General features: G+C 44.8%; 1 protein-coding gene across 3 annotated transcripts in view; it reads right to left on the reverse strand.

The window, feature by feature from the left end:
* The window catches only part of LOC138452785 (E3 SUMO-protein ligase ZBED1-like), a 657632-nt gene that overhangs the window by 575001 nt on the left and 68475 nt on the right, over positions 1–14156 (reverse strand). For all 3 annotated transcript variants that reach the window (XM_069605131.1, XM_069605127.1, XM_069605129.1), the window contains exon 2: positions 5656–5749. Coding sequence is in view for 2 of the 3 variants with exons in the window: in XM_069605127.1 (XP_069461228.1) it covers positions 5656–5704 (49 nt within the window). In the remaining variant the exon portion in view is untranslated. The remainder of the gene's footprint in view (positions 1–5655; positions 5750–14156) is intronic.

The following is a 14156-nucleotide window of genomic DNA, read 5'->3' on the forward strand; positions in this document are numbered from 1 at the left end:
GCATTAGTGTTTCTGAAACAGGTTTCCGGTAAAGCACATTTCCGACTGGTACAATTAAATGTACTCTACAGAACCTAGATGACCCAGCATAAACTTAAAAAATTCAATAGACAAGCATCCCCAAATTGCCCATGGTGTGGTAGAGAACCCACAGATTTCTACATATGTTTTGGGAATGCCCGACTGTAAAAACCTTTTGGCAGCAGACGAGACAGTTGATGGGAGGGGATTTACCTGGGTAATAAAGTGGAATTCTGGTAATTTTACTTGCCTTAAAATTCACATGCCTTGGAGTGCTGGTCTAAAACAGAAAACAGGTTCTGCACAGGACTTTTCCACGTAATCAGAGCTACAGCGACCACGACAGTTTACATTAGAACAATCTTCGGGACGAAAAAGAGTTTAGCCATGGACATTTTATACTTTGAGTGTAAAGACTTCGAGATGACCAGATTTTTTATTGGGGCTGCACTAATTGTTGATCACCTGTTCCATAGTAGAAAGCTCCAGTAACAGGGGTTTATTAGGATTTGCTGGAGTTAGCCTTAAAATAAAATGGCGAAGTTGCTGGCATTTCCTGAGTTTAGTCCTCTAGAGCATGGATGGCTTTTGACATTGGTTTGAAAGATCAGTGTGTAATAGATATTTTCCGCCCTCTGTGTCTCGGGGGACAAGGGGATTGTGGGAGTGAGGGGAGTCCACAGTAAGACATTTCAACATGGACTGGAGTCTGTGGCAGGGCAGGCTGGAGTCTCTGAGTTAACTTTAAATGACAAAACATCCAGAAAGAGTTCTGAGAGAATAAGTTCTGAGAGAATAGACGGCAAAGCTGCTTTCGTAATACTTTTAACAGCTCTGGCATTAAAGGGCCCAAATGGATTCTTCTTCCATACTGGCCATTGGGACAGTGGAAGAGATTACTAGATCCAGATTGTTGAAACAAGGCACTGAGGGCGCAGTAGTATTTTTACGGTGTTATGGTACAACACTTATGCCGGGGAACTGCAAGTTCAAACAATTCCTACGAAAAGGGCCTATGGAATAGAAGGAAAACGTTCTTTTGAGGAGGACTGTCGAATAGGAGAATTTTCTTTCCACAGAGGAGTCCCAAAAATCTCTTGAGAAGGTACAGCAGAGAACCTCAAAGGGTTAAATGAGTCCCCTTCAGTGTCAGAGAAGAGAATAGACTCGAAGGAGGAATTACAATCGGTAGCCTCTGGGGTGAGGGGTTGAATGGATCATGGCATTTGTGTTCGTGTTTCCTGGGTTTGTGATCAACAGAATCATAAGTTGGTACACAACCTAGAGCTAAATAAGGTCAATGCACCTATTTTGGGGGATCCGAAGAATTGCTAAATTTGAGAGTTGTAGGTTCTTGGTATAGAACAATCTGACATAATTGGCTTCAATAATGATGGTTTATCAGTACCGAAACCCCAGAGGGAGTTTTCCCTCAATCTCTGAAAGAAGAGTGGCAGCATCTAGCACCTTATGGGATTTGTGGTCCAGAATGTGTTATTTTCCTTTTTGGGAACGTGTAGAGAATGGAGCACTCCTCTGTGGTACGGACTGCAACTTTTCTGAAATTTAAAGGTTCTCTGGTTCTGCAGAATAAGCCTTATGGCTTGGTCCTTTTGCTTCCGCAGGTACGCGCAAATGCGTGTGCACTAAGTGAATACCTGTCAGGGCAGTGAGGACCCTTTGCATCAAAGGGGGTGTTCTTACGCACCTTGAAACACTTGTGTATGGGCATGCTATAAATAAAATATTTCATATTACCACCCGTACAAATATTCAATGTAACTCTCAAACCATGAGAGGTTTTGACCAAACATGAAAAATTTTCAGAGCGACAAATAATATTAACAGGACATTTTATTATGGCGTGGGATCCATCGGTGGATAGGAGTGCGTCCGGACAACCCTCTCAGAGGGGTCGTACACAATTGTTGACGTCACGCATGGCTCAACTAGCATTAGTGGATTCCTGGAAAGAAACTCGGAGGGGAACGAGAGGGTACACGTTTTACTCTTATGTTCATCGCTGATTTTCTAGGATCGATTACATCTGGGTGTCCGCCACCTTGCTGGGTCAGATACAGAAAATGGACCTAGGCCCCATCAGCATATCAGACCATGCACCCATAACAATAGATATATGTCAGGAAATAGAAGGGTTGGGGTTGTGGCGCTGGAAATTTCCAGATCATCTACTGAGGGACCCGGTCACGTACAATGAGATACGGAGTAGCATTGGGGAATATTTTGAAAAAAATAGGACCCTGGGAATACAGGAAAGGACGGTGTAGGATGCAAAATGATCTAGAAGCTCGACTGAAGGGGGTAATGAGCAAAATGGAAACTAACAGGGGAGTAACATTAAGGAAAGAATGTAGGCTTCTCAAAGGACAATTAGATCTATTGCAGACTAAGCATGCTGAGAAATATTTGCTTTTTTTAAAGACAGCAGTATTACATTAAGGCCAATAAAGCTGACCGTATGTTGGCACGGGAGGTGAGGATGAAGGAGGAAGCAAGGGTCATCCTCCGTAGACAGAGCACGATTAGCTGCTCTTCAGAAAACATACTATGGGTAGTCACAGAATATTATTCCGCACTATATAATACTGATTTTCCGGATGGAGAAGCTCAGGTTAATTATTTGAAGCAGTGCAACTGAATAAAATTGTGGTTGGTGAAAGAATAATTGGAAGGGAAGATCACTCCTGAGGAAGTACGGGGAGCTATATTGGCATTACCAGTTAACAAGGCCCCGGGACCGTATGGTTTTCCAGCACTGTGTTACAAAACCTATAAAGATTTCTTAATTCCAACAATGACCTCTCTAACTCATTCATTGAAGATGGTTGTATTACACAGACTATGGAAGAGGCAACGGTAGTTCTATTACCTAAACCAGGCAAAGACAGGACTCAATGTGGGTCGTACTGACCCATAGCGCTCATCAATATTGATGCAAAAATATATAATGAAATATTAGCATCAAGACTGGGAAAAATGATACAGAGGCTTATCCACCCAGATCAGTCTGGTTTTGTTATGGGAAGGCAGACGTTTGATAATATATGAAGGGCAAGTCATCTGATTGAGAAGGTTAATAAATCCGGCCTTTCCGCAGGTGTAATAACATTAGATGCTGAAAAAGCAGTTAACCGGGTGGAGTGGTCTTTTTTGTTTCGCACCATGGAAGCTATGGGGTTTGAACCAAGATTTTTGCAAATGGTCCAGACAAATTATCAATCGCATTTATTACGGCTCGCAATTAATGGGCATCTTTCACAGGGAATCAGGGTATCTATGGGAACTAAACAGGGATGCCAGTTATCCCCGGTGCTGTAAGATTCACCTGGAACAATATTTTTTCCATGATTCGGGAAGAGAAGTATGTTAGAGTTATAATGTTTGGGGACAAGGAACACAAAGTGATGGCATTTGCCAGCGATTTACTCTCGACAGTGACAGATTTAACTAGTTCATTAACTGCTTTCACAAAAGAATTGGCAAAAGTTGGTGAAGTGGCGGGCCTGAAAATTAACATCCATAAATTGGAAATGATGTTACAAGGGGGAATGGCACCACAGGAAAGGAATATGGATATCGGTTAGTTTATGAGGACCGACAGGGGTCTACAATATACGGGAGTGCGGACAACTAATTCCTTGGAATCCATGTATCTAGCAAATTATCTCCCTTTATTAGATTCAATTAAAAAATGGTTGAAGATTTGCAACTCTCCGCCAAATTACAGCTTTGATAGGGGATGTGTTGGATACAGTGCTCCGGCGGTCGGGTAGCGCTACATTGCCCACCCCTTTTTCGCAATCCTCAGTTCACACCGGGATTGGAGCAGGAAGCCTTTAGGCGTTGGGAGAAAACAGGTTGCCTAAAGATGGATGATATGGTGGAGGGTCAAGAGATCAAGACATTACAACAATGTAAACAGGTATTCTCTATATGTGAAGATGAGAGGTTTAGGCATGTACAGTTGCAACATTGTTTACTCGCCATAGAAAAAAACACTTGGCAATAAGGGACTTTACCCACTTTGAAATGTTGATTACAAAGTCAGGCGACATACATATCGTAGGTGCAGTATATAAGTTTATTGGGGATGTCCCACGTCAACCAAGTTGGAGGTACAAGAATCAATGGGAAAAAGTTTTAATTAGTCCTATAACAGAACAGCAATGGCAGGAAGTCTGGAAGGAAATCCAAAACTCATGGTAATGTGTGTCAAGGTAATGGTGCAATGGTATAGGTTTCATCCAAACACCTCAGGGGAATGTTGGCGAGGATGCAAATTTACTGGAACATAGGGATACATATGGTGGGAGTGCCCAATTCTGAAACCATATAGGAATGGAGTAAATGCAGCGATGAAAGATATAGTTGGGTCCCAGATTCGTAGAGACATTGGGGAAGCAATGTTGGGTTTGGGTGATGTTCTGGATTTCTTATCAACGAGATCCCATCTAAAGGCATACATGATTCTAAGCGTAGCAGCTTTGTCGCTTATTGCTCAAAAATGGAAATGGTCTTTGCCACCCACAGAACAAGAATGGATAATGAAGATCTGGCACCATGTCTCGTTGGAATGGGTGACGTATGTGGTTCGGGGAGGAAGGGGGAATCGAATCAGAGGAAGTTTGAGGATTGGGATTTGGTATTGGACTTCCTCCACAATGACATTCAAGTGAATTGGTGTCCGCAAAGAATTCACTTATTGGATTTGTTTTGTTGACTCAATATGGTGCGCTGAGGAGTAATGGTTGGTCGCTGAACAATGGGTGGCAGCTGTCTGGGGAAGGGTGGAGGGCAGAGGTGGTAGTGCCAGGGCGGGCGTTGTTAATGTTTATATATGAAAATGCGAATAAAACACTTTAAAAAAAGAAAGTGAAAAGAAGAGTGGGGGTTGAGGGGAGGTAGAGAAGGGGACACGTATGGTTGGTGAACCTCCCACCCCAACCTCCCAATTTTAAATACAGGTCAAAAAAATTATCCTCAAAAAAGAAAAAAGAAATTAAGGACAAATATAGCCATTCTGATTAAAGGTGAATTTGAATTTGTGTATGGTAGGAAACAAACTAGACTGAATAAAAAAAAAATCATGAAACGAAAAACTAAAATGTCATCTTCTTAGTATAAAAGATTTGCAGGAAATCTCCCAAGGCACTAAAGAATTGTTCTACCAGATTGTGTGATGCACTAGAATGCCATTTGCTGGTGGCAGAATGTGTTGCCACAGAGCTCACATTGACAGGCTTGAAAGTTAAAACGACTACGTTTTTCCTTTAACAACTCATCTTTGAGAAGGTCGAGAGTGCTAGTTCGATAGGAGCAAACAACGTTGATCGCTATTTTACCCATCTATGTATTGCATCACCAAAAACCAACAAACAGATTATCTTATCAATGAGAACATTCAGATAAAGAGTAAAGTGGTTTCAATTTTCAAAATAGCCGTTTTAAACGCATCCCACTCCTCTGTATTTTAACTAAGATTTACACTCTGGCATTTCCAACTTGAACTTTCAAGGAAATGGCTCTGCCCCCTTTCCCTCAATAGGTTTGCAGTAGACACAGACCAAGTGGCTCATACCTAAGCAAAAATTAAATGGTTAAGTAAAAACATACACAGCAACTCGTCTTCCAACTGCGCGCAGGCCTCCTCCGCAACCTGCATCTCTCACCCACGTTCCACCTTTAATGAACTCGAGGACTCTCCGAGCTGTAAAGAAGACAATACACATGATCATAAAAAGAATATGCAAAAGGTTTAATTTTCCACATCACAATTCAAATGCTGGGGTTTGAATTTAAACAATTTATACCAAACTGCCAATATACACATTAATTGAACTCAATTACATGGAATAAAATGTGTAAATTGAAAGTAAAAGGGTGTAACTGGGACAAACAGATGTTGACAGTGACTGTATACTAATTGTATCCAGTATGTTTTTCTATTTGATTAAGAAGTACAATTCCAGAAACGAGTTTAGCAATGGTTTTAGGAAAACCGGAATGGGATTTCCCAAACATCGTGGAATTGAGGAACTGTAAGGGATCATGGCTGGGACACGGTAAGGGGAGGGAGTGTATCTCAGTACTTAGTTAGTGCTCTGGAAGAAATGGGAAATCAACATATTATATCAAGAAGGAAAAGTGGCAGTTTCTCTACAAGTGCGTACGGCGGTCACTCAAATATATTTCTAATAGACGTACACACAAATTGTCACTTCAAACAAGACACTCTGTGAATGGTACTTTTTGTGGCCTCGAGGGTTCTGTACAACATCTAAACAACATTTGCCAAGAAAGATGACAAATAACTCATCACTGTTCAAAAGCTTAAATTACCCACAAAGTCTGAAAAATAGGTGAGAATATTCCTGAGGAGTGCTGGAGACTTGTGGAGTTTGGATTCATGCTTCAGGCATACCAACTCCAATACAAAATGTAATCAAAAGCCTGACAGAAGACAAGGCAGCTCTCCCCTGAAAAGCACAATGGCTCAGGACAGCTCAACTAGCCTTCCGTCATATAAGTAGTAATCCTCAGTTCTTTTTGGTTTTGGGGTATTTTGGTAGCGTAGCCACCAACATATTGCCAACATCATTGCTACAGAGAAGAGAATAAAGGGGTGCCAGAAATCTGACTTTGTGGTTGGCATGACAACTGGAAATGTGTCATAATCGGCCAACACACTAAATGTTATTTCTTGTTCTATTTCGCCAATGTAATCCACTAGTGGCTTGTTGAACTAATTTTCTCACCAAATCAGAAGTACTGTAACATGTCACTTGTCTTTCACGTTCAAAGCTAGGACAGCGCAGTGATCTTTCTTTTCACCACAGCACAGCCTATCTCCGTGCATGGTTACTAGAGTGGGCTATTTCCAGCACAACTGGGCTACTCAAAACCATTTGTGCGGCAAACCACAAGTGTGTGCGCTTTTGGGCTACTTTAGGCACAGTTCTTTGAAAATGTAATGTTTATACATACATAGATACATCAGACCATCTCCCAGGAGTTAAATAGCTGCCCAGCCAGCCAGCCAGCCAGCCAGCCAGCCAGCCAGCCAGCCAGCCGGGAGGTGAAACGCTAGGTCCACTGAAAAGCTATTATCTTCTTTGTGAGCACGGGGCTGATGTAGAATAAAACAGCCAGGGGGAGTTGGGCTGTATTTGGACTACTATGTCAGTTTCCCTTTCAGGATACAATGTTTTGGAGCGGTGCAGTCCCACTGACAACATACAGGTGTCCTTGTAGGAAATCCCATTGAGATCAAAACTACAATGAAGGACAACTACGATCCAAGGCTGCAATTATACATACAACCAACAGCTGTCACTCCTCACTTGTGCTGTTGCTCCTTCCCCTCCCCACCCCCCCTTGTGCTGTGCCTGCTCTCTGTAGGGGAGGTTGGTATCACAAGTATGACACTGACACAATGAATACAATTTGTAAAAACCTTTATTGAAATAGTTGGGGTTGGAGAAACTAAGATGGGAGTAGTCTCGACCATCAAATGATAAATAACTAAGTCCTAGTGGAGTCTGTCAAATCAAAATGGCCTATGCTAACAAAAGCTAATGCCTACCCCATCTCTTGTACAAAAAAGAGAAAAATCAGTGTTAAAATCAATTAATGTGGTTGAACCAGCGCTCCTCCCCACGTTAGACCTCACTGAGTAAGGCTGTCCCTGTTGGCAGGATGATCCCACTCTGGCTAGGTATCCAACACAATAAAGTTGGAACACGTGGTTCGAGGCCCGTCTGGCCTTCCACATTCAAGTCTCTTTTCTTGACTTCCAAAATAATGTTTCAACTAAAACGATCACAAAAGGTGCCCCTCGGTCAGGCTCAGACCTTTCTCCACACAGTTCTTGTAGGTCCCCCCCTCTGCCGGGCTCAGACCTCTCACGATTAAGTTCAACACAAACTTGCAAGGGGGCTACCTTCCCCAAGTTAATTTCACTTCGGGTCTCCCTCTGTCAGGCTAGGACCCCTTTCTGATGTCAAAGGCTTTCAAACGTGCATGACTTTCCTTACAGACCACTGCAGGACCACTTTGACTCAAAGTTTACAGTTTAACTTTCGCTTTCCCCTTCTCTAGGAGTTAAACTTCTTTATTTCACTTTTGCTGTTCATACGCTTTATCGCTTCAAACAATTTACTTTTCAATGAGACTTTCGAGGGGGCTACTTTCTTTCGCCGGACCACTCAGTTACTTAGTATTGCTGTTTTTGCAGCTGACTTTTACTTCAAACTTAATTCACGGGTCTGCCTTTCCTCGCGTCTCATTCACACGCGTGCAGCCTTCACTTGCAATATAATATTCCTACTGCAAACTTTAACACACACCGGTCTTTCAGGTCGCTTGCCAACTCACCAACTGTGTGCGTCTCTTCTTGGTTTTGTGATTCCCTATTCATGAGCCAACTCTGCCGTTCACCCAGGAGGGTCGCTGGCGTCTTTGAAACACAATGCAATCTTCACTAGTGGTATCTGGCCTTCTCCACGTGTCTTTCGCGGCCTGTCGGAGGCAACGACCTCCAGTAAGGAACTCTTGGGGCTTTCAACACACTGCTCTCGGCCCTTGGTCCGTTGCCATCGTCCTGGAAGCCCTGCTCGTACTGGTGTTCCACCTTTCTCACTGTGTGTCTATGGGGTCTGCCTTTTATTCATGTGAGGAGAGCTAATTGTTATCAGTTGTATGCAATTTGAATCAAGTGCCCGATTAGCAGGACATGTCCAGTACGATATGTGAAAGTTAATGTTGTTACCCTCAGTCACACTCTTCCTCGGCCCAGTGGTTGTGTAAAAGGGGAGGCGGAGGGAGGAGTTGGGACCTCTGAGCACCCTAAAACATAGGATGGGCTGGATAACCAAAATAGAGGGGGAAATACCGCATCTCACCATCGGCTGCCTCACCCCCACTCTCTGAAGAACCCTCACCCAGGTGATCCTCCTGCACTGGTCCATCCCCAGGGTCTGGATCCAAAGGCGATGGCTGTGCCCTGGCCACCTGAAAGAGATCCCCAGGGACTAGCGAGTGGGACACCCTCCGATTTCCCACATCTCCCATGTGCTGTCTGTTAGGAAAGATTTCCCTTATGTGCAATTTTCCCACCATCTATGGACCCCCCATACCTTTTACTTTTGTTTGGCTTACCTAACCTGACTTTTTCCAGTGGAGCACAGCTAGCTTTTGCTCATTTGTTATGGTGAAACTGACACGTCCTTCAGGCTGTCAGTACTAGGGAAACTGTGTTACCCTTAGTCTTCAACTATGTTGCCGCTTCTTGTTAACTTTTGATCTATGTGCCAAATACCTTACAGTACCGCGCATAGGGGTCCTTTTGTTTTATGGCCCTTGCCACCCTCTAAAGATTTTTTGGTGTTTGTACAAATATGCACAAAGTCTTTATTTCTGTCCATTGGCCATTTTGCTCCTCTGCCTTCCAGGTCGAGAGACCCAGGTATTCCTTATTTAGGCATGCAGCCTCCCGCGAAAACAGCATTTTATCGTGGGCTCCTGCATACACTTGTGCTAGTGCCCAGGAAGAGGGTTGGGACTGTCTGGTCCCAATCCACACTACTGGTGCCCGTATGTCTGGCATGCCTGAATGACTGGAACCACAGTGGGCCACGATTGGTCCACGCCTGGCGTGCATGCAAGAGAGCAGATCTTCTATTGGTTATCCTAGATTTGAGTACAAAACAAATCTTGGATACGAGAAGGGGCTGTGCATCCATTCCAGGTCGATCACCTGAAGTTCACACCAAACTACAGATGAAGCAGAGTATTCAAGAGCAAACTCGTGGAACTGCCAGAGACGTGCTGGAAGGTTTGCCACCCTGACATCGATGTTGTCCCGTCGGACCCCTGTTTTTGCATCGTACCAAGAAGGCCTGCAAGGGCACTTCGACCCTTTGGTGTAGTGAGACCAACTACTCTCAGCACCTCCTGCTTACCCTCTCAAAGAGCCTCTTCTGAAGTGTTCCAGGGCCATCCAGCGAACTGACCAGCTCGAACCCGCCGTATCATACAGGAGCGCTGCCGTCTCCTGAGTTGAGACGCGAGACGTTGGGAATCACTTACTTGTGGTCCTGGGCCCTCTACCACCAAAACTCGTTGTCCTGGCTCCACTGGGTCACAAATTATGAGAGTGTGCCAGGCTGCAAGCATTTGCGGTCCCTAGGTCGCCCCGCTTTGGTGACTGTCGCTGTAAGTGCCTGCAGTCCTGTTCCCCCGATCTGTGTCCTGAGACATGCTGCACTACTGTCCCACCACGGACGATTGTCCCGTCCCACAGCCACTGAGAGCGCAGCATCCTATAACTGCAGGAGTGAAACCTACTAGCGAATTGGTCTAAACTGGCAAAGTTTGGTCTGGACTGTGTCGAGGGTCGGTGAGTACTTGCATCACTTACCATTTCTTATGCCCAAGAATCCCCGAAAAGATACTCACCTTAGCTGGGCTAGCCTGCGCTCCCCAGCTATTCCTGAACTCCGAAAGTCGCTCTATCTGCAAGGGTAGACTATCTTCAAGGAGTAGGGCTTTATTCTTCATCGCTTCAACCCCCTTCCTGAACAGCTAGAGCTCCCTGAAGAGAACCTGCTTTTCACTTTACGCACGGCTGCGCGTGGTTAACGCACTGCTGTACTTTGAGCATAAGGCTCCTCACTTCTTAGGGCTGGACTGCATAAAATAGGGATTAACTTCGAAGAACTGTCTAATGCGATATCTGTGTTTAACTTACCTCTTCTGGTTGTGGTTATTTTCTCCCTTTTCATCATCATTAGGCTAAACGCTTTTTGTATACATGTTATAGTTAAAATCGTGTGTCGTAACAGTTTTATTATTACTGTTGTTTATTCGTGTTTTGTTATAAAGGCCTATAATAAATATACATCTGTCTAAGAGTAATCTGTGGAGTTTTACTGTGTGTGCGAATGGTGGGCTTCCGATCACTCTCACCCCTCCTGAGACTTAGTCTTGACCGCCTGCCAAGCTACAGCATATATGTTTTCCCTTCTCCCCCTTGCAAGGGGCCGATTTCCCTCCTCCTTCCGCCGTCCCACCTTCCCTGACTTGCGCTGTCGATACTCCTCCCCCCTTGCGTTGTTGATGTGCCCCCCCATTGTGCTGTCGCTCCACCCACCATTGTGCTTTCGCTCCACCCCCTTTGTGCTGTTGATTCTTCCCCTTTTGTGCTGTCACTCAGCCCCCACCTTTGTGATGTCACTTCCAACATTTGCCCTGTCACTGCACCCGCCCCCTTTGCACAGTCACTTCTTCCTTCCAATGTTGTACAATTCTACTGTGTACTGTTGGCTTTCATCTATTGGATTTGTGTGTTCCTCCTCGTGTTGCCATTTGTTTCTTATTCCTTCCTGTGAGAAACCTGCAGGTGTCTCCCTAGCTAGTCCCCAGGGAGCTGTCATCCAGGTGGCCTGGACAAGGCCATCGCTATTGGATCCAGGTGAGACGTGGTATCCCCCCTTTCAGCAACTTTTACCCATCCTACCACGTAGGATATTCCAAAACACTGCCCCCCGCATTTTCCGACACAAACACTTTCGCACAACACGAACGACGACAGACTAACACCAGAGCTGTTTATCTGACATGTCCCAATACAAAGGTCAGGTAGTCAGGCAAATGACCAGAATCACACACACCTGATGGCCCTTCCCCACAGGGATAAAAGGTGGAGCACTAAAGCATACAACGAGCAAGGCAGACCGCACAATGTGAGAACTAACCCAGCACGGCAGTTCATGAGGAGGAGAAAGACGGTGCATACCGAGAGGGTGACGAGGAGAGATGCGACCTTGCCATTTCCGACCAAGGCCAGTGAAACCTCTGCAGATGGAATCATAAGACTGCGAACAATAGCCAGCATGTGTTGCAGCAGATGTCAACGGTACACGAGAGCCTCCTCCACCGATTACCAAGCCACGGAGAGATGATGGTCTCTGTGGTACTAACCTTGACTCCAAAGAGAAAGAAAGCCAAGCGGTTCATCACAGTCGGTGAGACAAGGGGAGAGTCGATAAGAAACGAACGAAAAGTAGCAAATGGCTAATCTGAACTGTGAAAAGACTAAAGAAAGTATTGATGAAAAAGAGGAGAAAACCAGCAACAGAGGAGTCCGGCACCACATGAGTGCTGGGCGATTACCCGATGGTAGAAATTACTGTAACCAGAAGGCCTTGGGAAAAGTCGAAAAGAGGTCAAAGTGGTAATACAGGGGCCTTGTAAAATCCTCTGTACTGTCGAAAGTCTTTGACCGACAAAGGATTGTGAAGCAAAGGGAAATTAATCCCACTTGGTGAAATTAACACATGAACAGTGTGTTGCAAAGGTTGCCAAGAGTGAACCTGGCAGAGGGATAATAACAAGAAGGGGCGACGACTGAAGTCCCATCAACAGTGTGTTGACAGGAGTGAACCCGACCGAGGGATGTCCACAGTGAATTGTTTGAAAAGACATTAAGATTCATGAAAGCAAGTAGAATTGTAAGACCAGAGGAAGTGAATTGTCCCACTTGTCATTTGTTCAAGCCCGACCAAGGGTGATCCAGGGGTGAAAAGTCAAAACCCAAAAAGCTCATTTGGAAAGGAACTCTGCGTTTTTTGTTGAATACATCAGGCCCTCGAAGACAAGAGACTTTTTTATTTTTAAAGAGACTTAACCATCGAAAAACCTGATAGCTGTCGGCTCGTGCTGGGAAAGCTTGTGTGTGCTGTGCTCAGAAGATCCACTTTGTCCTGTGCTCAAAACGTGGGGAAGGGAGACCCCTGGCAATCACACACTGACTTATCATTTGTCAACACTTCTTTCTGTATTGTAAACCCTATCTCACACTCTTTCTGTAATTGGTTGTAAGGATTTAGCAATATTTTCTTTTAGTATAGGCCTTTTACTTTGACAAGACGCCACAAGGACTACCTTATTTTTAATTTTACGGTTGAAGCTTGCTCCCATCTTACAATTTAGGTTAGGTGCGTTTTCAAAACTACATTTACAGTTTAATAAAACACCTTTGAACTATGATCAGTTGTGTTTGTCTTTACTACTGCCACCATGAGTTCCTTATATTCCCCACAGTGCTTTCCTCACCCCACCCCCACTGCTGCCCTATTCCCTCCCATGCTGTCATTTCTTCCATACTGTGCTAGCCTTCCTCATTCCTACCCTCCACGTCCAATGTAAAATGCAATAAACTACAAGCACCAAACCTATTGTTGTAGCCAATGCTGGTTTCATCTGGTGGTTGAGGAGCTGCTCTGTCCCTCAAATGAGTTTAGTGCTAGCAGCAGGATTGTTGTCTTAGGTGCCAGAATGGGACTGATGGTCAGGTTTATGTCATCCAACTTGAGTATTGTGACGGGGTACGGGACTGAACCCTGTTGGGGAGTGTGTGTGGGCAGGTTCCAGACCTGGGGCAGAAGGCCAACTAAGGCAAAGACCAGAGCCAGGCCTGTTCCAGAGTGGGAAGGAGTTGGGAGGACACAAGTCCCTGAAACCTGCTCACATGCCTTGAATGTTAATGAGGGAACTAGCCTGTGTCACACGGTGCATCTCAGTACTTGTTCTGGCAAGAGTTCTCGTCTTAAAGAAAAACAATACCCAAAACCAACTGAGCGCAATCAAGAGGATCTGGACCGGAACCAGGGGAATGGAATCGATAACACAAATAGAATGTACTGGGATTTATCTTACCAAACAGAGATGAGGACCCCCCCCCCCCACCACCAACACTCAGACAATGATTGATCTTCACATGTCATACTATGTCTTTTTTTCCAAGTAATCATGGGCACACAAATTTCATGACTTGTGGCGGGCTGCTGGAGGGCGGTCATCTATGAGGTACTGCTATCTGTTCACGGTACTTTCCTAGGGATTTCCAATTGTATTACATTGAGTTATGGGTCCCATCGTCAAGTTGGGGAAGATGATGTGGGAGGGGGGGGTGAAGGTGACTGTGAGCCACAGGGGTTCATGTGGCACAAGTTTTGTTTTAATGTTTTAGAACTCAAAGTTTGAAAACAGTGCAGACTGCTCCTCGACCACATACTACGAATCTACCTTAGGTTACGCCCTTCAATGCTTGGGCC

This window comes from Ambystoma mexicanum, chromosome 1p, assembly GCF_040938575.1.
Source record: "Ambystoma mexicanum isolate Mex_15411 chromosome 1p, UKY_AmexF1_1, whole genome shotgun sequence".
Classification (NCBI taxonomy): domain Eukaryota; kingdom Metazoa; phylum Chordata; class Amphibia; order Caudata; family Ambystomatidae; genus Ambystoma; species Ambystoma mexicanum.